At 44.9% G+C, this 22,256-nt stretch overlaps 1 protein-coding gene across 1 annotated transcript in view; it reads left to right on the top strand.

The window, feature by feature from the left end:
- PARD3B (par-3 family cell polarity regulator beta) overlaps positions 1 to 22,256 on the top strand; it is a 578,916-nt gene that overhangs the window by 108,711 nt on the left and 447,949 nt on the right. The window contains exon 3 of the mRNA XM_056861663.1: positions 21,895 to 22,066. Within this exon, the coding sequence (XP_056717641.1) occupies positions 21,895 to 22,066 (172 nt within the window). The remainder of the gene's footprint in view (positions 1 to 21,894; positions 22,067 to 22,256) is intronic.

Raw genomic sequence — 22,256 nt, 5'->3', positions numbered from 1 at the left:
TCAGTTCCTTTTTTGCCGCCACTTAGATCAGAGCTTTTCGCCTTACCTCAGACTCGTCATTTCTCGTTATCATCTGTAAGTTGTTTCGAGCCTTGAGTAGTCCGCCTAGCTGGCTCCCTTCCTTCTTTTCCTCCTGTCTGAAGAAAATCCTAGAAGAAGAAAGAGAAATCTCCTTTTACTCACGGTCCCCTCAGCCCCGTGCTGAGGGCCGCAATGGCCCCCCAAACCCCATTCAAACTCTGCAAAAAATGCTCTGCTAAGATGCCGCACTCAGATCAACATGATCTTTGCTTAAGTTGCTTGGGTGAGGGGCACAACGTCTTGAAATGTTCGATTTGCCAAGGCTTTTCTAGCCGGTCTCGCAATTCTCTCGCGCACCGGCTGCGCGCCGAACTCTGGAAAAAAGCCCTTTCAGCGCTGTCCCCTTCGACGGGCTCCAGAACTCCGGGAGACGCGCAGTCGACACGTTCGGTACCGACTCTCGGATCTGACCCACGTGGCCAAAAAGCACAAACACAAGTCTAAGCACCTCGAGAAACATCCCGGATCTGGTCATTCGGCACGCAAGAAGACCGCGCCAACGTCTAAGACCCCGGATCCGAACCTCTCTCAGCCGGTTGTGGTACCGACCCCCTCGGTACCACAACAAATTCTCCAACCTACTCCTTCTACGTCTGCACCCACCATCTCTCCAGAGCTCGTCAGAGACTGGATCGAGTTTTGCAGGTTCAGACAGCTGTCGGTATGGGGAGAGCCAGTGGTCCTCAAGACACCTCAACTCCCTTCCCCCTTCACTCCGCTGACCCAGCGAACTCCCAGAGGGGAATCTGAACCAAAGGACTCGGAAGCCAGAGACTCAGTTGAGAGCTCTGAAGGAGTCTCGGAGCCCTCACCAGATGAACTGGTAGGAGACACAGACGCTATAACTGAGGACAGAACAAATGATAAGGATGGCTGAAGCCCTCAATATCAACTTTTCAACGGCCGATAACAAGCCTAAGGACAAGATCCTCAGCCGTCTATACAGTGATGCCCCGGGTATTGCTGCCTTCCCTATCTTAAAAGGACTCTCTCAGGTTGCCAAATCGATCTGGAAAAAACCTGCATCCATCCCTGCATCATCTAAGAAGATCGAGAATCTCTACAGAATAAAGCCTTAGTTGGCAGAATTCCTTACGGTCCACCCTCCTCCCTCCTCTATAATGACTACTGAAATGCAATCCAGACAGAGGCAGGGCCCTCACTCGACGCCCGCTGACAAGGAAAGCAAGCGGATAGACCAATTAGGCAGAAGAACCTACACCTCTTCAGCCCTAAGCTTCTGCATCGCTAACTACCAAACAATCATGGAGGGGTTCCAACTCTTCCTGTGGGAGAAGGCAGCCCCTCACATTGAACTGCTTCCCGAGGAATCTAGGAATGCTTTACATTTAATTCAAGTGGAAGCCGCCCGCCTGTCAAGGCAAGAAATTAACGCTGGCAAGCACGCTGCCAACATCGCAGCTAGGACGATGGCCTTGGCAGTCACCCTGAGACATCATTCGTGGCTTCGTACGACGGCCCTCCCGTTGGATACAAGGTCACATATTGAAGATCTTCCCTTCGAAGGGGACACTCTTCGCGTCCACCACCATGGAGTTCCTCACAAATTTAAAGAAGGATCGCCAAACAGCAAGATCCCTGGGAGTGGCCCACCCATTCCAACAACAACAACAAGACAGACCACAGTATCGTCAGCAGAACTTTGGCCCTTCATTTAACAGATATCAAAGATACCAGAGGTTTCAACCGTATCCTCAACAAGGGAAATTCCAGCATCACAGCCAACAGGCCCAACCAAAGCATAGCTTTAAACAACGTCCAGCTCCCAACGTTCAGCATAAGGACCAAAGTCAGTCCTCCCAAAAATTCTCCACAGTCCATCCTAGAAGAGTTACCATTCTTAAATAGGTTGGCAAAGTTTTATGAGGCCTGGCAGACCATTTGCTCTGACGCCTGGGTTCTCAGGGTTATTTCAGAAGGCTACCGCTTGGAGTTCAAGTTTGTCCCCGTTTGCTCTCCTGCCAGTTCAGCAGGAGATAACCCTTTTCTGGATTTTGCACCCCAGCTAGAGGAACTCCTTCTAAAGGGTGCTGTTCAAAAGGTTAACCCCCCTTGTTATGGTTTTTTCTCTAAGATTTTCATGGTTGACAAAAAGGATGGGGGTTCCAGACCCATCATTGATCTCAGGTTTCTAAATAAATGTTTGAGAGTTTCAAAGTTCAGGATGGTCTCTCTACTCTCTGTTATGGAACTCATCACACCCAACACTTGGTTTGCAGTCTTGGACCTTAAAGATGCATATTTTTATGAGTCCATCCACCCTGACCACGGACGTTTCCTTATGTTTCGTTATGGGTCTGAATTCTTCCAATACTCAGTCCTCTCATTCGGCCTTGCCACAGCTCCCAGGGTTTTCACCAAGTGTATGGCAGTTGTGATGTCATTCTTCAGAGATCAGGGTTGTAGCATCTATTCCTATCTCGATGACTGGCTACTCACAGCCACTGACCCAGACATACTCTCTACCAATCTGCAGCTTGTCCTATCCACCTGCGATAAGCTTGGCCTGAGGGTCAATTTAAAGAAATCAAAATTGGACCCTTCCCCCAAGGCACAATTTATTGGTGCAGTGTTAGACTCCAACGCTGAAGAGCGTTCCTCCCTGTTGAAAGGGTGGCCTCAATCAAGAGTCTTATCCACCATTTCCTGAGGTGTAGACACCAACCAGTGGTTTCCATACAAAGATTGTTAGGGCTCATTGCTTCAACCACAGCAGTCACTCCGTTTGCTAGACTACAAATGAGAGAATTGCAAAATTGGTTTATTAGGACTTACGACGTTTCTCTCCATTCCAGGTGGTATAGGCTATCTGTCCCCAGGGCCATCTTGAGATCACTACAGTGGTGGCTCTCTGAGCCCAACCTTCTGAAAGGTGTTCCCCTGGGTTATTGGAGCCCAGACTTTACTCTCACCACAGACCCCTCCTTGGAGGGTTGGGGAGGTCACTGTGAAAATCATTCCATCCAAGGCAGGTGGAACTCTAGAGAGGCATCCCTACACATTAATTTTCTGGAATTATGGGCGGTACGTTATGTACTTACCTCTTTCACAGATGTCCTACAGAACTCCAGAACACTACTGCAGTCAGACAACTCCTGTACCTATGTCAACAAACAGGGGGGCACGGGTTCCATCCCTCTTTGCAGGGAGGCACAGAGAGTTTGGGAGATAGCTCTTACAAACAACATAGAGCTAAGGGCTATCCACATAGCGGGAGTACGCAACACTTGGGCAGACTCCCTGAGCAGGGTATTTACCACCAACCACGAGTGGGAACTACAGGACCCCTTCCTTCTACCCATATTCCGGGAATGGGACACCCCCCAGATCGACCTGTTTGCAACCAGGTGCAACAAGAAGGCAATAGATTTTTGCTCTCTAGCGGGAAACGACCCAACTTCACTGGGGGATGTGTTCCAGATCAATTGGTCCAACTACCTGTTCTATGCATTCCCCCCATTCCCACTACTAGCAAGGGTCCTGGGAAAGATAGCAGCGGACAACACTGACTGCATTCTAATAGCACCTCGGTGGCCGAGACAAATTTGGTTCACTCAACTTAGGCAACTGGCAGGAGAGAACTACAGAACTCTTCCCTGTCATCCGAATTTACTTCGTTGGGGCGATCTGGCACACCTTGACGTGCAGAGACTGCACCTCACAGTGTGGAGAATTCTATCCAGTCCTTAGTGGTTTTCTCACCTCCAGTACAAAAGGTTCTCCTGCAAGCGAGGAGGCCTTCTACTCGCTATTCCTATGATAGAAAGTGGGATAGATTCCTTGACTGGGTGAGCCATAGCGGTTGTTCCCCCTTTACCTGCCCTCTTCCCAGGGTTTTAGACTACCTTTCAGACTTAACCAAGAGGGGTCTGTCAGTCTCGTCAGTGCGTGTACACCTTGCAGCGATTTCTGCCTTTCACGACAGGGTAGAGGGGTATACGGTTTTTTTCCCACCCTCTGTCCCAGCGTTTTTTGAAAGGCCTTAACAATCTGTTTCCACCAAACCCCAGGTTAGCCCCCCAGTGGTCACTATCTTTGGTCCTTGCAAAGCTCATGCTGGATCCTTTCGAACCCTTGGCTCATGCCCATCTTTCAGCGTTGTCAGCTAAGGTGGCCTTTCTAGTGGCAGTTACATCAACTAGAAGGGTTGGGGAGCTGGCAGCTTTATGTATCGACAGTCCTTTTCTCAAGGTCTATAATGAGAAAGTAGTTCTCCATCCCAGTATTAGGTTTAAGCCCAAGGTGATCTCCACGTTTCACCTAGCACAGGACTTAGTTTTGCCAGTCTTTTTTCCCAATCCTACCTCCCAGGCAGAAAAGACGCTCCACACTCTTGATTTGAAGCGCGCCCTTCTTCATTACATTGAACGAACTAAACACTTTAGAAAGTCTAGTTCACTCTTTGTTTGCTACCAGGGACCCAAGAAAGGGAAACCTGCATCCGCTCAGTCCATAGCAAGATGGGTGGTCTCGGCGATTAGGATCGCCTACAGGCAAGCAAAGGTTCCATGTCCCCTAGGGATTAGGGCTCACTCCACTAGGGCACAGGGCTCTTCCGCTGCTCTCCACAGAAGGATCCCGATCGGTGACATCGGTAGAGCGGCGACATGGTCATTGGAGGACATGTTCGTGAGACACTATGCGCTGGATCTGCAGGCCAGAAAGGATGCAGCAGTTGGCAGAGCAGTCCTTCAGACACTTTTCTCCTAGTCGACCCCACCTCCTGATGGGTAAGCTTGCTAAAATCCCACATGTGGGGCTGCGCCGAAGACAGAAGATGAAAACAGAGTTGCACTTACCTGTAACTGCTGTTCATTGATGTCTTCGGTGCAGACACACATCCCTCCCTTCCGACCCCGCTGTCGACCTGAAAAAAAAAAGAATAATTAGTGTATGTTAACCTATTACTTACCTGCCATTGGTCTTGGTTGGCGGCGGACAAGGAACTGAGGAGGGAGAGGGATGCCCCGCCCAGGAGCATGCGGATGTTTCGGCACGAAGGCCGACCCCGCCTGCGGTGGGAGGGGCATCCCCAGTTTGAGGCTTAAGGCTAATAAAGTTTTCGGCAGTAGGCCTGCGCGCAGGCGCAGTCCCACATGTGTGTCTGCACCGAAGACATCAATGAACAGCAGTTACAGGTAAGTGCAACTTGTTTTATCTGTCCAACTAACCAAATGCCCTCAATAAATAAGTACAATTTATCTTGCCACTGCAAAGTAGAAAGAGGGGGTACCAGGCAGATTTTTGACAGGAGGACTGTCTGTCTGTCTGTCTGTCTGTCTGTCTGTCTGTCTGTCTGTCTGTCTGTCCTCATACAGCTATAGCCTTGACCAGAAAATAAAGGAATAAAAATGCTTTACTTAGTGTTATTCTTTTGGTATTTAATTATTGCCCCTATAAAGTTCGCCACAGACAAGAGTAAAAGAATCATTTGTATCTGATAGTAGACATGGCAACAGCACCCTTGGACTGCAACAGGAAGACATTCAACAAATGGGGAGCCATTCACCTCATCTTAGAAAATGAGGACTTGTGAAGAAGGGCTTTGGTAGATGAAATTATTTGATTGGCTGGCACATGGGGAACCTGGCAGTATTTAAAGTTCACTGTTTCAAATCATCTAAAATAATAACCAGTACTTTGAATTGTGCCCACAAATGAATAGGTAGCCATTGCTGATGTGTCAAAAATTCAGGAATATGTAATCCCAGTAACCCATTAACAAGTAAGAAGCATCATTTTGAGCCACAGTGTTCAAAAGCAGCCCCACGTAGAGCACACTGCAATGATATAGTATGGATGTGATCAAGTAAGCTGTGATCCATGTTCCTGTTGGAAGGCAGAAGAGTAAGCAGAAGGGTTCTATGTCTGCTTGTGATCATGAATAAAGTGATGAAGTGAAATCAGTTCACTGGAAAATAGAACAGGAGTCCCAACCTGTTCGAAACTGGGCACCTTTGCAATTCTTACACAACATGGTGGGTGCAACCAGAAAACAGCTGTCATAAAATAGCTGTTACAGGAGGTAGAGCTCACCACAAAAATGGATGCCACAGTTTACCATTGGTCACACAGTGAAGATGTGCTATGGTGGTAGCTGCCAAATCAACATTTTTTAAAATCTGCACAGCCGATCAAATCTCCAACAGCCGATCAGAAACTTGCTGGGTAAAAGGCCCACCTGGCCCCACCCACTTTCTAAAAACACTTGGTGGGCGCCAGAAAAGGTGCCTGAAATAGAACATTGCACTAGTTATTAATGGAATTTGGCTTCAGAATTGAAGCCTGGTATATCAGTGTTTAAAGCACCACCATCTTCAGTGTCAATCATTGAGACTATCTCTCCCCCTGCCCCATACAGGAACAGCTGCTTCTGGTGGAGACCATTTCTGAAAATAATCAATAATCAAACACTTCAGCAAAAGACTTTAACGGCACCGCCCCTTGGAATTTCAAAAGAGAGTATCTAATCAGAAGAGATCAGAAACAAAACCCTACATTAGGTATCCTGTGAAAGGAATAAGATAAAACTAAAGAAAAGAAAAAGAATAAAGCAGACTTTCTTTTTAATTGTTGTGTTACATGTGATTTATTCCTCATTTAATCTCATTAATTAATTAATTTCGATCCTAATTGTATAAAACAAGGCTTCCTTTCCTATGGTTTTCTGCACAGTTTATTTATGAGTGGAAACTTATATGTTGAACAGGTTTCGAAAAAGGCAGTTGTAAAATGTGTGAAAGACTTTCACATAAACTGTTGCTGTGTTGTATATTCTGAAAGTTGTGGTTGCAAAACAGTCCTCTGCAAATCTTCATAAACTGCTCCTTCTAGTTATTTTGCAAGGAGCCTGTTGTTTGGAAATCACTTTGTATTTGTATTTTGCTGGAAAGCTTTCCGCATGCACAATCCATATATGCAAATGCATATTTATTGTAAGTGGGGGGAAAATAGCCATCAGCTGAAAATTTGGCAGTAAAGATTAAGATTGCTGGTAAATCTAATTTTAAAGCCTCTGATTGATTGTGCTTTGTAACATCGTGAGTCAAAGTGCCATTCATAATTGCCTGTCTCATAGCATCTGAAACTAATATATGCATCAGATAAAAATTGTTACAGCCTCATAGCCATGAACCTGATGGGCTAGTTTGTTTGAGACAATTTTTAAATGTTGGTCAGTAACCTCAGTGGTTTCTGTCTGATTGTTTTTCTTCCTGAAGTATTCGGTGGCCATGGAATGAAAAAAGAAATCAACTACTTTGATGTGAATCGTTTTGTACTTTCCTGTTATCTGAAAGGTCCTGTTCAGACATGAACCTGCCTCCTATTGAGTCGTGCTTTTGGTCATGTACTCTGATTGGCAGCAACTCTCCGGGGTCTCAGGTAGAAGTCTTTCACATTACCTGCTACGTGAACTTTTAAGTGGAGATGCCAGGGATTGAAGATGGGCCTTCTGTATGCAAAGCAGATGATGTAATACTGGGTCACGTAACCCCTTCCCTACCCATGGTTCCTCTTATGTAACTTTGGACCTGCTGAAGAGTTGGTTCAGGTTCTCTGGCAGCGGTGAAGATCTCACGTTTGCTATGGCCAACCTTAGTTATGGGTGTCACAAGTATTTGTGGCATTTTTGGTGGTAATAAAAAGGCTTGGTGGTGAAAAGTGCTGTCAAGTCATAGCTGATTTATGGCGACCCCGTAGGGTTTTCAAGGCAAGAGTGTTTCAGAGATGGTTTGCCATTGCCTGCCTCCATGTGGGCTGAGAGAACTGTATCAATTTTTGTATCAGTTTTACAGTCTTATCAATTTAGGCAATTTGATGTACTAACTTTTGGCTGTTCAAATGGACCGTATCAGTAAACTTAACTTGACTTGATTAGTAGAGCAATAGGACGAGTTGGAGCAGCCATATTGCTATGAAACATCATCTTGATAAGCTCTAAAATATTGTCGAAGGCTTTCACGGTCAGAGTTCATTGGTTCTTGTAGGTTATCCGGGCTGTGTGACCGTGGACTTGGTATTTTCTTTCCTGATGTTTTGCCAGCAGCTGTGCCAGGCATCTTCAGAGGAGTAACACTGAAGGACAGTGTCTCTCAGTGTCAAGTGTGTAGGAAGAGTAATATATAGTCAGAAAGGGGTGGGTTTGAGCTGAATCATTGTCCTGCAAAAAGTATCAAAGGTAATGTGCTAATCATTGTCCTGTAAGTATCAAGATAATGTGCTAACATACCACCCCCTCATTAGCACATTATCTTGATACTTACAGGACAATGATTAGCACATTACCTTTGATACTTTTTGCAGGACAATGATTCAGCTCAAACCCAACCCCTTTCTGACTATATATTACTCTTCCTACACACTTGACACTGAGAGACACTGTCCTTCAGTATTACTCCTCTGAAGATGCCTGCCACAGCTGCTGGCGAAATGTCAGGAAAGAAAATACCAAGAAACCCGGTCACACAGCCCGGATAACCTACAAGAACCATTGATAAGCTCTCTTTATTCCTTGTGCTGGGATGTAATGTCAGGCCCCTATTTCAGCTAATCAGTGGTGTAATCATTATTTTGAGGAGGATAGACATTTCAGTGGTCCCCATATTGTATAATAACGTAGGTGTTTAATTTCAACAGCATTGTTGTCTTTAAAAGAGAGTGGCAATAGTCATCTAAACACTAAACATTATGACGTGCCTTTTCTTTGTGTTAGTAACTGATATAAAAGGCCCAACCTAATGTGTGTGATTGTGTGTTTTTTTTAAAAAAAAACTCATAAAATTAGTCTTAAATTAAATGCAAAAATTATTTTTCTCATTTGCTTATGTGCAATATGTTGAGTCTTACAGGCTTTTTTATTTACTCAGCCTGATTGACAGGATTATAAATGAGAGCTGTGTGTGGAAGCCTCTAATTTTTCATAAGTAAATGAATTAATTTATCATAGCCGCTGTGTGTTATTGCTGTCTCTCTGCCAGACTAGCCAGCTCCTTTCTTTTCCCCCTTCTACCTTCTAAATACTGAACCCATGTCATTGTGTTTGACAGCTTTCCGATTCCCCTGTCACATGCAATTTGGTACTAATCACATTTCCTTTGCTTAGTGTCAATGATACCGACCATGCATAATATTCCTCTACGTCCACTTATTTTATGTGCCACACAGCTGAAATGTCTTGGGCATTAATCTGATGGAGCTCCTGCATTGAAATGCAAAACTGATGCTTGAACAGTAAGATAATGTGGTGTGGCAGATGTGCGATAGATAAGTGAGGTTCAACTGGCGATCCCTACCAAGCTCGGCTGCGTTTTGTTTATCGTTTTTTGTGAATGCCTCCTTTTAAAGTGGAGACTGTAATCAGTGCTGGTTCATTAGCTCTTCATTGTTGATAATAGAATTCTTTCCATGTGGTCAAAACATTAAAGAATTAACTTTTTGTCTCAGTTCTAGAAGCGTATGTAATTGTTAAAACATCATATTGCCAATATTCAGTGCTATTCGTCGTGAGCGTGGCCCAACAGTGTAGTTTTACTCTACAGTGAGAGTTGTATGTAGTTAACAGTTCAAATAAAAATTAAGCGTTTTTAGTTCTTGGGTGTCTTTGTAGCTGTCTCTTTGCATCTGTTGTGTTTTTAGGAGATTGTTGTGCATTAATGTTAAACACCCTCTTAATATTTGTACCCTGCAGTACTTTGAAGTAAAGTAGATACAGTGGATGCTCTCTATCTGTGGCAGCCCTATAGGAAAGTTTCCAAGGAAAGATGTTGCAGCAGCTGTTTACTCTGATTGGCTATGTACATTTTTTTGCTTTCTCGCTACAGAAAAAAATGAAAATCTCAGTGGGGTTTTAAGCAAGTCCTTGAAACGAAAGTTGCTGTAGGGTCTAGAGGAAAAAAATTAGGGAGAAGTGATGAAAATGTGAACTACTTTAAATTATGAATGCTTTAAAGAGGTTTTTGCATAGTTTGCATTTTCCTGCCAGTAATAGTACTTCAGTTTCTTTTAACAGTAGTATTCCCCAAGCGTTACAGAGAAGCTCTGCAAAATGTGCATCTTTAAATTGGCCCTCCTCCCTGGTTGGGTTGTGTTTCTGTGCCCATATGTTTTTACTGTATTGTTAAATATTTTACATATGCTGTTTTAATTTTAATGCCTTCATGTTCGCCGCCTTGGGGACCCTATTTAGATAGAAAGGCAGCATAGAAATGTTTTAAATTGTGTGTGTGTCTATCTGTCTATCTGTCTATCTATCTATCTATCTATCTATCTATCTATCTATCTATCTATCTATCTATCTATCTATCTATCTATCTATCTATCTATCACATCTTGGCCATCTTCTGGTCACTGTGTGTGGGAAGGTAGTTGTGAATTTCCTGTATTGTGCAGGGGGTTGGACTAGATTACCCTGGTCCCTTCCAACGCTATGATTCTATGGTTTATCTGCAATCACTTCGATCCTGGCTAAATCCTGGCTGAAACAGGGAATAAAGGAGGCTAAAGCTACCATGCGTTTTCAACCAAAGAGTCCCTGCATGGTCTTTCTCACTTGAAATGGTGTCCATGGTTATTAAAAGACTCAGGTCTACTCAGAGATAGGTCTCATAGTATTCAATGAAGATTGCAGATGTAAGTTGGGGATAATATAAAATTTCCTAAATCCTCAGTTATTCATATTCTGAAGTATTTTATTTGTATTTTCCCAAGGATTTCCAGTTTAGTTATCCATTGTATTTTATCTAATACAGTTAAACTAAAACTCAACCATTCTGCAAAATTTTATCTAGTACCACTTTTGTGTTTTTTTCTGGGCAGTGACAGTTAATGTCATATCTTAAGCAAGCACATAATATTTGATTGAAAAGATCCATGTTTTATCCCGTGGGCTACTACATATTTTAATACCAGGTGGTTTAGTAAAGAGAGCAGTTGTGATCAGAGACTTCCCTCTCTTTTACCTCTGTTCAGTTCTCAGTGTTCTGAAAAGGCTCTGTCAATTAAGACCTAAACAGTTGATTTTGGGTATATTAATGAAACCTACTGTTTCAATCTCTCTTTTTAAAATAATCTAAAATTCTCATTAAATAAAGATACTAGACAAGAGTGAATGTTTTTTCTGTGTCTAGAAAGAGGACCACAGCTTCCTGTTTAGTTTCCTTGATCAGGTTAATAATAGCATCCAGTTTTTGAAATATTTGAAGCCACTTTATGATTCCCAAGAAACCCCAGTTGGTCTAAATCAAGTGAATTCAGTCTGTTAGCAATTATCGTTGCATGTATCTTAAAATCTTGATTTAAAAGAGAGATTGTACAATAAGGTTCTGGTCTTGAAAGGTTTATTGTCTGAATTCAATTTCCTTTTTAGAACCCCCCCACCCGAGTATGGTTGATATTAGAAATTTATGTATATCGAACAGTAATGTCGTTTTTAACACAAGTGTTTAAAATTCAAACTATGATTTCCCAATCTTATGTGCTGTGTATACATCATGTTTTGTACAAATGCCTAATGGGATTTTGACCTCTGAACCAGCATCAGTTATAACAAGGAACTTGCAGGTAAGAGAAACAACCTCTGAGATCCCAGTTTTGATAAGAATACCTGTAGCCTGTAGGCAGCAGAAGCAGCAAATAGTTTGGATTCTGTATTCTCCTGAAATAGTGTGACAACATAGCCTCATAAGAAAGAAAAGTTGCTACAAAAGATTAGAAAGGATGATTTAATTGCAACTCCAAGCAAATATTATATCAAGCTGCAGGCAGGATGGTGCTGCTGCAGCCGTCTTGTTTGTGGGCTTCCTAGAAGCACCTGGTTGGCCACTGTGTGAATAGACTGCTGGACTTGATGGGCCTTGGTCTGATCCAGCAGGGCTTTTCTTGTGTTCTTATGCTAGCTAGAGTAAAATTGCACTCTGCTGAATATCCCCCACCCTCCTTGTGTTGGGTCAGTCTCTGATTCACCTCTGAATATTCCCTCATGGTTCCAAGACTGGACAAAGACTAAACCAGGCTGGCTTGACAGACTCAACTGACAAAAGAGCATATGCCTTTATCCCTGATATATTGGATTGCATCTTGGAGTCTCCCCCTTGTTTTGGACCAATGACAATCAGGTAGCTTACTCGCCAGTTCCCACCACAAACCAGCTCACCAATACTAATCCCAGTCATTGAGTCTTTAATCATCTTCAGTTGTCTTAGATACCTAATAGCATGGACAATAACACAGGACCCTATGGAATGCTGTTGTTTAAATCTCACACTGCTGACTTGGAATCCTCAATTACTACCTTCTAAACCCAATCCCTTAGAAGATTTAAACCAATGAATTGCCCTATGCTGACTCCCCATTTCCATTTTCCAGTGTGTCATTAGTATAAGCTGACATGGTACTGAGGAGTTCCTGTATTTGTTATATGATAAATATGAAATTATTGTCGAAGGCTTTCACGGTCAGAGTTCATTGGTTCTTGTAGATTATCCGGGCTGTGTGACCGTGGTCTTGGTATTTTCTTTCCTGACATTTCGCCAGCAGCTGTGGCAGGCATCTTCAGAGGAGTAACACTGAAGGACAGTGTCTCTCAGTGTCAAGTGTGTAGGAAGAGTAATATATAGTCAGAAAGGGGTTGGGTTTGAGCTGAATCATTGTCCTGCAAAAAGTATCAAAGGTAATGTGCTAATCATTGTCCTGTAAGTATCAAGATAATGTGCTAATGAGGGTGTGGTATGTTAATATGGAACCATTGTATCCTAAACTGATCTGTTAATGTGTGAAATCCAAAGCTAATCTGCATGGATATTGTGGACTGTAGTCTTTGTTAGTCTGGAGGTTTTCAGGACAGGAAGCCAAGCCTTATTCATTCTTAAACTCTCTTCTTTTCTGTTAAAGTTGTGCTGATGCTCATGAATTTCAATGGCTTCTCTGTGCAATCTGACAAAATAGTCTGACACCCTCACCTCTGCAGGAGTAAATCGTATACCTTGCAGTTGTGGACAAGTTTACATCGGGACCACAAAATGCAGCCTACAAACAAGGATAAAAGAACATGAAAGATAGTGCAGACTTGGCCAACCTGAGAAATCAGCAGTGGCTTAACATGGACGGACACAAACAGGACACAGGGTCTTATTCCAAGACACTGAAAGACTGGACAATTCTACCAACTATTTTGTCGATTTGCACAGAGAAGCCATTGCAATTCATAAACATCAGCACAACTTTAACAGAAAAGAAGAGAGTTTAAGAATGAATAAGGCTTGGCTTCCTGTCCTGAAAACCTCCAGACTAACAAAGACTACAGTCCACAATAGCCATGCAGATTAGCTTTGGATTTCACACATTAACAGATCAGTTTAGGATACAATGGTTCCATATTAACATACCACACCCTCATTAGCACATTATCTTGATACTTACAGGACAATGATTAGCACATTACCTTTGATACTTTTTGCAGGACAATGATTCAGCTCAAACCCAACCCCTTTCTGACTATATATTACTCTTCCTACACACTGTCCTTCAGTGTTACTCCTCTGAAGATGCCTGCCACAGCTGCTGGCGAAATGTTAGGAAAGAAAATACCAAGACCACGATCACACAGCCCGGATAACCTACAAGAACCAAATATGAAATTGTATTTGATAGTGGCATTAGCCAGTTTTGGACCCATGAAAGCAAAGCATTAGAAAGGTTTTTCAAAAACAAACGCTTACTTAGCATGAAGTCATCACAGGTCCGGCAATGACCTTACATGCTAAGCTGGGAATTGTAACAGGATTTCTGTTATGCTTCCCTTCCCCTTTTTAATGTATTTAATATTTTGCTATTTATCTTTTTAAATGACTTTTTCAAAAACCTGGCAGCACTTGAAAACTGATGACTTTAATTGCATGCAGGTTCAGATGTTTTTTCCTTACTGAAGCTGCTTCTGTAATACTTAGGCTTCAAGGAAGAAACAGAAGTAGCTCTTTGGTTCCACTTAAGCTGGATGAAATCAGTGCAGTTTTGTGTGTGTACAGTTTTTTATATACACACACATATATATATATACACACACACACACACACTCAGGAAGAGGTTAACAAGATTCTTTCCATTCTAATCTAATTGAAAATGCTAATTTGGTTGCACAGTTTTTCCCTCCCAAAATAAAAACAAATCCTTATGAAATGTTTAAAAATGTACACAATTAATATAAACAACTAATTGCCTTGAGTTACAGTTATATAAGTATACTAAAATAGAACTGCAATGTTTACCTCGCCACTTGAAGGTGATAATTTGTTTTATCCTAGTTGCCGAAGTTCAGAAACTTCAGTGTTTTAATTATATTCACTAATTTTGTGAAGCTTTGTTAAATCTTCCCATTTGTATTCACTTTGGGGTTAGGGACACTGTGTTTTTGGTGATGTTGGCATGCCTCTTACCTCTAACTATTTTTTTGTGTTGAATGTTCAGACGATCGATTAAAAGGGCTTCTGTTACTTATCTGCCTTGTAATTGCCAGTTTAATTTGATCTGTAGTCTACTTTATTCTGAACACTTTGTGCATGAAACCATACATTAATTACAGAACACCCAGTTATTTTAATTATATCCCATCTTGCTCTGTTCCTGACCATCAGAAGCCAATTTGAATAAAAAGGTCTTCTGCTGAGTTATGGTGAGCATCTAGGGGAAATAAGTCCACTCTTCAGGCCTAGATTTCAGACTTGTCCTAACACATTTCCAAAGATGAGAGGATATATTTGTTTCTTGCGTTCTGTCAGTAGCATTATTTTACCCAGCAAACCTTTAAATCGCTGTGTGCAGATTACATTTTCAACAGATCCCTAAGGTGGTGGCTGTTTGGATTTTTAAAAGAACCATTGTGTAGCTGTGCTGCATTGGTTTCATCTGAGTAAATACAGTACAGCCCCGTTTAACCGATCAAGATGCTTTGGGGACAGCCAAAATGTGTAAATTAGAGCTCCGTAAACATGATTAAACTACTATAAGGAAGGTATTTTAATAAATACTGAAAATGAGGAGATATTTGCTAATTGAAGCTGAACTAATAGACTGTATGACGCCAGCCTTTTTCATAGTATGGGTTTATTCCGGTTTTTCCTTTGAGTACAAGAGAGCTCTGAAGGCCTGGATCTTAGCCATATTAGCAAAGTCTATTCAGTCGTATGGATTCTTTTGTACTGCAGTCAAAATGATACTAAGCTTCCTGGAATCTTTTAGTTATTTCCAAAGATGTGTATTTTGTGTATAAAAAGTGTAAATTGGCAGGCTGTAGTAAAAGACTGATGCTAGTTTAATGTTGGCTAATAAATTCTTTAAATCAGTCTGAAGGATCCACCGGTTTTGAAAAGAAATGCCATAACATTTACACTCAGGGAAGTGAATAAAAATCTGTATGTGCAGCAGTAGTCATTGAATTACACTGAATTAGAGTATCCAGAACCAATCTATAAGGATCAGTTCTGGCCTAGTGCTGTTGAGCATCTTTGTTAATGGCTTGGGTTAAAGCAGTGGAGAGGAGTAGTATAATAATGAGAAGAGCTACAAACATTTTGGGGAACAGGGTAAACGAGATCCTGGGGGGGGGATCTCTTCTTCCTCTTAGCCGTGGCTCCCCCCACCATTGTTGGTGCTCCCAGAGAGCCTGCTGCAGCTCCCACCCACCATTGCCTCTACTGCTGGTGAGCCCGGGACAGCTTTGGCTCCCCGCACTGCCTCCACCCCCAGTGAGCCCGGCATGGCTCCCTATCTCTGCCACCAGGCCTGCCGCATCTTCCATTCCCCCCCCCCCATCCTTTCCAATACCGGTGAGCCTGGCGCAACGCTGGCTTCTCGCAGTGCAGCGTCTGGGGAGGGGCCATGGCTCAGTGATAGAGCATCTGCTTGGCATCCAGAAGGTCCCAGGTTCAATCCCTGGTGTCTCCAGTTAAAGGGACTAGGCAAGTAGGTGATGTGAAAGACCTCTGCCTGAGATCCTGGAGAGCCGCTGCCGGTCTGAGTAGACAATACTGACTTTGATGGACCAAGGGTCTGATTCAGTATAAGGCAGCTTCATATGTTCATGTGTTCAGGATGTGAGCCAAGCCAGCATGTGTTCAAGAACTCCTGGAAATAACTCTTTACTACATATGCATCAAGAAATAATTCTTCAAAACACATGCAATGGGCTGGATCCGGCCTGAATTTCTGAAGATGGAAGGAAGGGTGATTTGATTTTTGCTAATTTTCCTCCCTGTGGCCCGCCTGGCCTATTCCTGAAGGTCCCCTATCACCCAGGAACAGAATTTTGGGCTGCTGTGGTTAGGGGAGGCTGGGAAGTTAGACTTCTTGGACAGAAATCCATGGACATTTTATGAAAAATCCAAGCCAGTTACTTCTCTCACAACATCAAATCATCTTGCATATGTCCCATGGTATCCTTACTGGTTTTTACTAATCAGGAGGGACAGAAATTGAGGGCTGGAAAGGTGCAATGGTAACACTGATCTAGGAAGTTGTGTCTGGCATGTCTGAAACTAGGGGCATTAGGCAGCCAGAAAATATAATAAACCATCTTTGGTATACTTTTGCTGTTTTCTTTAACCAATTGCCATACCTAGTGGTAGTTTGTAAGTAGAATTTGAATTGCGTTGCAAAGGCATGTGGATACTGGAAGAATATAGGTTTTGCTAATTCTTCATAGTTTTCTGTACATGGTGCTAAAATCTGCTAACATAACCTGACACCCTTCTTGCAACCAAATTATAAATGAGGAGAAGACCTAAAAATGTCACACTTTAGGAACACTTCCCTCTCCTGTCTTTGCACTGAATTCCTTTTTTCATATTGTTTTCTTGCCTAAGGCAAGTGGATTCCCTTAAATATTTGTCTCTTCGTTGTATTTTATTCACCTTAGTGTATCATTTTGACATGGATCTTCAAAGTGGCACAGAAGATCAGATGTTACAGCGGTATTTTAATGTAATATAGGAACATTAGCCTTTTGTTGTTGCTTCATACAAATATCTGAGGAAAGTTAAAGTTGAACACTGTTGTTTCTTCGTTTAAGTTAGAAGAGTTTTTCTTTAAATGATTGTGTTGGCAAAATCATTTTAGGCCTTGTTCATTTTAATATGAGGAGCTGCCTTATGGGGTATGATTAAGATCTAACATTTCTTAATGTATTACCTTTGGTTAAGGGTTCCTCAGTGCATTACCGTATATACTCGCGTATAAGCCGAGTTTTTCAGCCCAAAAAAAGGGTCTCGGCTTATATGCGGGTCAATACGGTAGAGGGGGGAAGGAGGAGGGAGGAGGGAGGGGGGAACTTACCACCGCCATCTTTTCCAGGCCGGGAGCGGCCTCCAGAGCCCCCCTGCGGCCGCAGGGAGGGCGCTCTGCCGCCCCCGCCGCCTTCTCCCGGCCGGGAGAGGCCTCTAGAGGCCCTCAGCGGCCGCGGGGAGGGCGCTCCGCCGCCCCCGCCGCCTTCTCCCGGCCGGGAGAGGCCTCTAGAGGCCCTCTGCGGCCGCGGGGAGGGCGCTCTGCCGCCCCCGCCGCCTTCTCCCGGCCGGGAGCGGCCTTCAGAGGCCTGCTGCGGCCGCGGGGAGGGCGCTCTGCCACCCCCGCCGCCTTCTCCCGGCCGAGAGAGGCCTCTAGAGGCCTTTTGCGGCCGCGGGGAGGGCGCTCCGCCGCCCCCGCCGCCTTCTCCCGGCCGGGAGAGGCCTCTAGAGGCCCTCTGCGGCCGCGGGGAGGGCGCTCCGCCGCCCCCGCCACCTTCTCCCGGCCGGGAGCGGCCTTCAGAGGCCTGCTGCGGCCGCGGGGAGGGCGCTCCGCCGCCCCCGCCGCCTTCTCCTGGCCGGGAGAGGCCTCTAGAGGCCCTTTGCGGCCGCGGGGAGGGCGCTCCGCCGCCCCCGCCGCCTTCTCCCGGCCGGGAGAGGCCTCTAGAGGCCCTTTGCGGCCGCGGGGAGGGCGCTCCGCCTTCTCCCGACCGGGAGAGGCCTCTAGAGGCCCTTTGTGGCCGCGGGGAGGGCTCTCCGCCGCCCCCGCCGCCTTCTCCCGGCCGGGAGAGGCCTCTAGAGGCCCTCTGCGGCCGCGGGGAGGGCTCTCCGCCGCCCCCGCCGCCTTCTCCCGGCCGGGAGCGGCCTTCAGAGGCCTGCTGCGGCCGCGGGGAGGGCACTCTGCCGCCCCCGCCTCCTTCTCCCGGCTGGGAGAGGCCTCTAGAGGCCCTTTGCGGCCGCGGGGAGGGCGCTCCGCCGCCCCCGCCGCCTTCTCCCGGCCGGGAGAGGCCTCTAGAGGCCCTTTGCGGCCGCGGGGAGGGCGCTCCGCCTTCTCCCGGCCGGGAGAGGCCTCTAGAGGCCCTTTGCGGCCGCGGGGAGGGCTCTCCGCCGCCCCGCCGCCTTCTCCCGGCCGGGAGAGGCCTCTAGAGGCCCTCTGCGGCCGCGGGGAGGGCGCTCCGCCGCCCCCGCCGCCTTCTCCTGGCCGGGAGCGGCCTTCAGAGGCCTGCCGCGGGGAGGGCGCTCCGCCGCCCCCGCCGCCTTCTCCCGGCCGGGAGAGGCCTCTAGAGGCCCTCTGCGGCCGCGGGGAGGGCGCTCCGCTGCCCCCGCCGCCTTCTCCCGGCCGGGAGCGGCCTTCAGAGGCCTGCTGCGGCCGCGGGGAGGGCGCTCTGCCGCCCCCGCCGCCAGGAGCCCAGAAGGTAAGTCTTGGGGGGGGGAGGGGTTATAAGCCGACCCTCGGCTTATATGCGGGTGCCTAATTTTTCCCCATTTTGGGGGAGAAATTAGGCACCTCGGCTTATACGCGGGTCGGCTTATACACGGGTATATACGGTAATGTGCTCCCTTATTCGTCCAGCTATCCGTGCACTCTCCCTGGATTATTGTTTCAGCATTAGCCATGTTTACTATGCCTTCTTCTGAGCATTATTGTTACTGTGGGGGGTAATTCAGCACTGTGGCTAATGTGAAAATGGAAAGAAAGGAAGGGGATTCAAGCAGGGAAGATGAAGGGAAGTGGAATTTATAGTCCCTGGTTGAGAATTTCGAAGTTGTAATATTGTACTACACTGTAAAGAGATGGCACAATAGTCCACCCAAACCTGTGTTGTTGATCTTGGTTCTCTCCCGCCCATGCTCACAGTTGCTGATCTTTGTCAACCACTTGTTCCAAGTTATCTTAATAAGTTGTGTGTGTGTAAAGTGCCGTCAAGTCATAGCCAACTTATGGCAAACCTGTAGGGTTTTCAGGGCAAGAGACTAACAGAGGTGGTTTGCCATTGCCTGGCTCCACGTCATGACTCTGGTGTTCCTTGTTGGTCTCCCATCCAAGTACTAACCAGGGCCAACCCTGCTTAGCTTCTGAGATCTGAGGAGATCAGGCTAGCCTGGGCCATCCAGGTCAGGGCAATAAGACGTACCAACAGTAAAGTGTCTTCCGTACTTTAGCATCAAGGTATGATAGAAACGTCAACTGTACAGGGTCCGGACTTTCTGCTAAATTTATTTTTGGTACCTTACTTAAGGACTTTGAACAAAGTGGGATGGATGTGTACAGAAATCTTCTATTCTGTATCCTCTCTAAAAGGAAATTTGTAACCTCTCCAAGTAGTTTAAAGTTCTCAAGGGACACAGCATTTCCTTTCACTTTTGCATGGAAAACTTGCACTGCAATGTCTGGTTTTTAAAGTTGTGTTCAAGATGCTCATGTGGGGCGGAGGCAATATTTTCTGCAAATGTTTCACATTTTAAAATGTGAATTTAAAATTTACATCGAAACGGGGCTAAAAGATCACACTTTGCAAATGTGTGTACCATAGATATAACATTTCTTGGGCTTCCCAAATAAGTGGATAGTTGTGCAATTATGAGGCTTCCCCTTAGAGCCTTCCTAGGCTCCAAGGAGCAGAAAATCATGTAGAGCTGTGCAGTGTTTCATACAAAGATGGCCTTGATTATTTGATATATAAGCCAGCCTCCTTCCTTATGTACAGCAGCAATATCCTACTTCAAATTGTTGGGTTAATTTACTTACCTCTTGTGTTGTGATGAAACTTTCCTTAACTGCCCAACTGCAAGCCACATGCTGCAGCTGTACAAACTCATTTTTTACAGCGGTTGTACATTTGAATTGTGTTACCTTCCTGAGTTACCATATGGAAGACCAATAAAGGGTCCTAACATTGACTGGCAATGGCTCCCCTTGCCTACAATTTACAACAGTGCGTCTATGTATTGGTGCAGCATCATGTGCTTCAAAAACAGCTGCTACTTCTCCAACTTGTGGAGTGTTTTAAAAGCTTTCTGTCTTCATAAGGTTTGTAATAAAATGTGCTGGAATATACTTTTGGCTGCTCCCCCCACCCCCATATCCAGCATTTCCTTCATATAACAATATATTTCTGTGTGGGGATTGGATTAACATTGTTAAATAAAAGAGCAATTCTTAGATTTGAATTTTTTTTAATGTGTTGCATTTGAAGTTCATTTGCTTCTAATGTATCTGAAACTGTCCAGAGGCTGATAGACTGTTCCATAAATTTGATAACCATGTGTTGCACGTCCAGATGGACTTTCAAATTGATCCCTGCAGATAACAGAATAAATTGTGCTGTTATACTGGTAAATGTTATCTAGGAAATTGTGTGAAAGAAGATGCTTACCGGTTACTAGTCGTGTGAAGACTGGCCAAACAGTAGCCCATTGCCACAGTATGTTAAGGCTCATCACTTTTACCTCATCTAGAATTTTTGCTGAGCAATGTTGATATACACACATCAATCTGGAGAATCGGGTTTGATTCCCCACTCATCCACATGAGTGGTGGACACTAATCTGGTGAACCGGGTTGGTTTCCCCGCTCCTACACACAAAGCCAGCTGAGTCACCTTGGGCTAGTCACAGCTCTTTTAGAAGCCTCTCATCCCCACCTACCTCACAGGGTGTCTGTTGTGGGGAAGGGAAGGTGATTGTAAGTCGGTTTGATTCTTCTTCTTCTTCCTCTTCCTCTTATTCCGCCTCCTCCTCCTTCTCCTCTGTACCAAAATTGATAGTGTTCTTGGCAATCAGAAAGATTTGTGGTTTTAACTTGTACAGGCATATTCTATGATCTAAGCTACATTCTCAATATTCTCTGTCATACTGCTGGTTTGTACATTTTGTTGTTTCTGCTTGATAAACACACATCTGGGGTTTTTTTTAAGCTACTTTCCCCATAGTAAATTGGATTTCCCTTTACTGACTGTTCCTTTCTGTTGGGTTTCAGCTGCCTAGGCCAGGGTTTTTCTTCTTACTCTTATGTGTGTTTGTGTGTAAAGTGCCTTCAAGTCGCAGCCAACTTATGGCGACCCCTTTTGGGGTTTTCATGGCAAGAGACAAACAGAGGTGGTTTGCCAGTGCCTTCCTCTGCACAGCAGCCCTGGTATTCCTTGGTGGTCTCCCATCCAAATACTAACCAGGGCTGACCCTGCTTAGCTTCTGAGGTCTGACGAGATCAGGCTAGCCTGGGCCATCCAGGTCAGGGCTCTCACTCTTATACTGTGTAGTATAAAGTCCTTAGGCCTACTACATGAAGCCCCTTCCTCATTCTACATTTCATACCAGTTCACAGAGTTCTTGGATCCAGGGGGCAGTGTCTAGGGCGCAGAAGGTTGGAGGGCTGTAGTGGGAAAGAACCCAGAAAAGACCCATTGCATGTACAACACTGTGGAGTTCTTCAGCTCTATGCCATCGTTTGATTTTTTTAATGCTCCCATGTGGAGATCCCAGCCTTCCTATGAAAATCTCATGAAGTGATCTTTCATTTTCATAGCTGGTTGCTGTGTATGACGAACAAGATCCACACCTGAAATCTGATGATGTAAATGGTAGCCTGACAGACAGAAATAGCCCGGATGCTTTTGAGACTGAAGTCGCTGCCCAGCTGGCTGCATTTCAGCCGATTGGTGGAGAGATCGAGGTGACACCCTCTGCGTTGAAATTAGGTGAGTGTCTGCAAGTTTTCTTTTCTTTTTTTCTTTTACAAAGGATGTTCCTTACCTTGAAGAAGTAGTAGACGCTGTTGCTGAAATCCCGGGTGTTTATTCTCTGCATGGATGCATGTAATCTGTGCTAAAATACTAACATTTTTGTGGCCTGCATTTATTATACCAATTAAGCACAGTTTGCACAATT

This window comes from Euleptes europaea, chromosome 15 (genome assembly GCF_029931775.1).
Source record: "Euleptes europaea isolate rEulEur1 chromosome 15, rEulEur1.hap1, whole genome shotgun sequence".
In the NCBI taxonomy this organism is placed as follows: Eukaryota; Metazoa; Chordata; class Lepidosauria; order Squamata; family Sphaerodactylidae; genus Euleptes; species Euleptes europaea.
The sequence above is the reverse complement of the archived record's forward strand: the minus strand, read 5'-3'. Positions and strand labels throughout refer to the sequence as shown.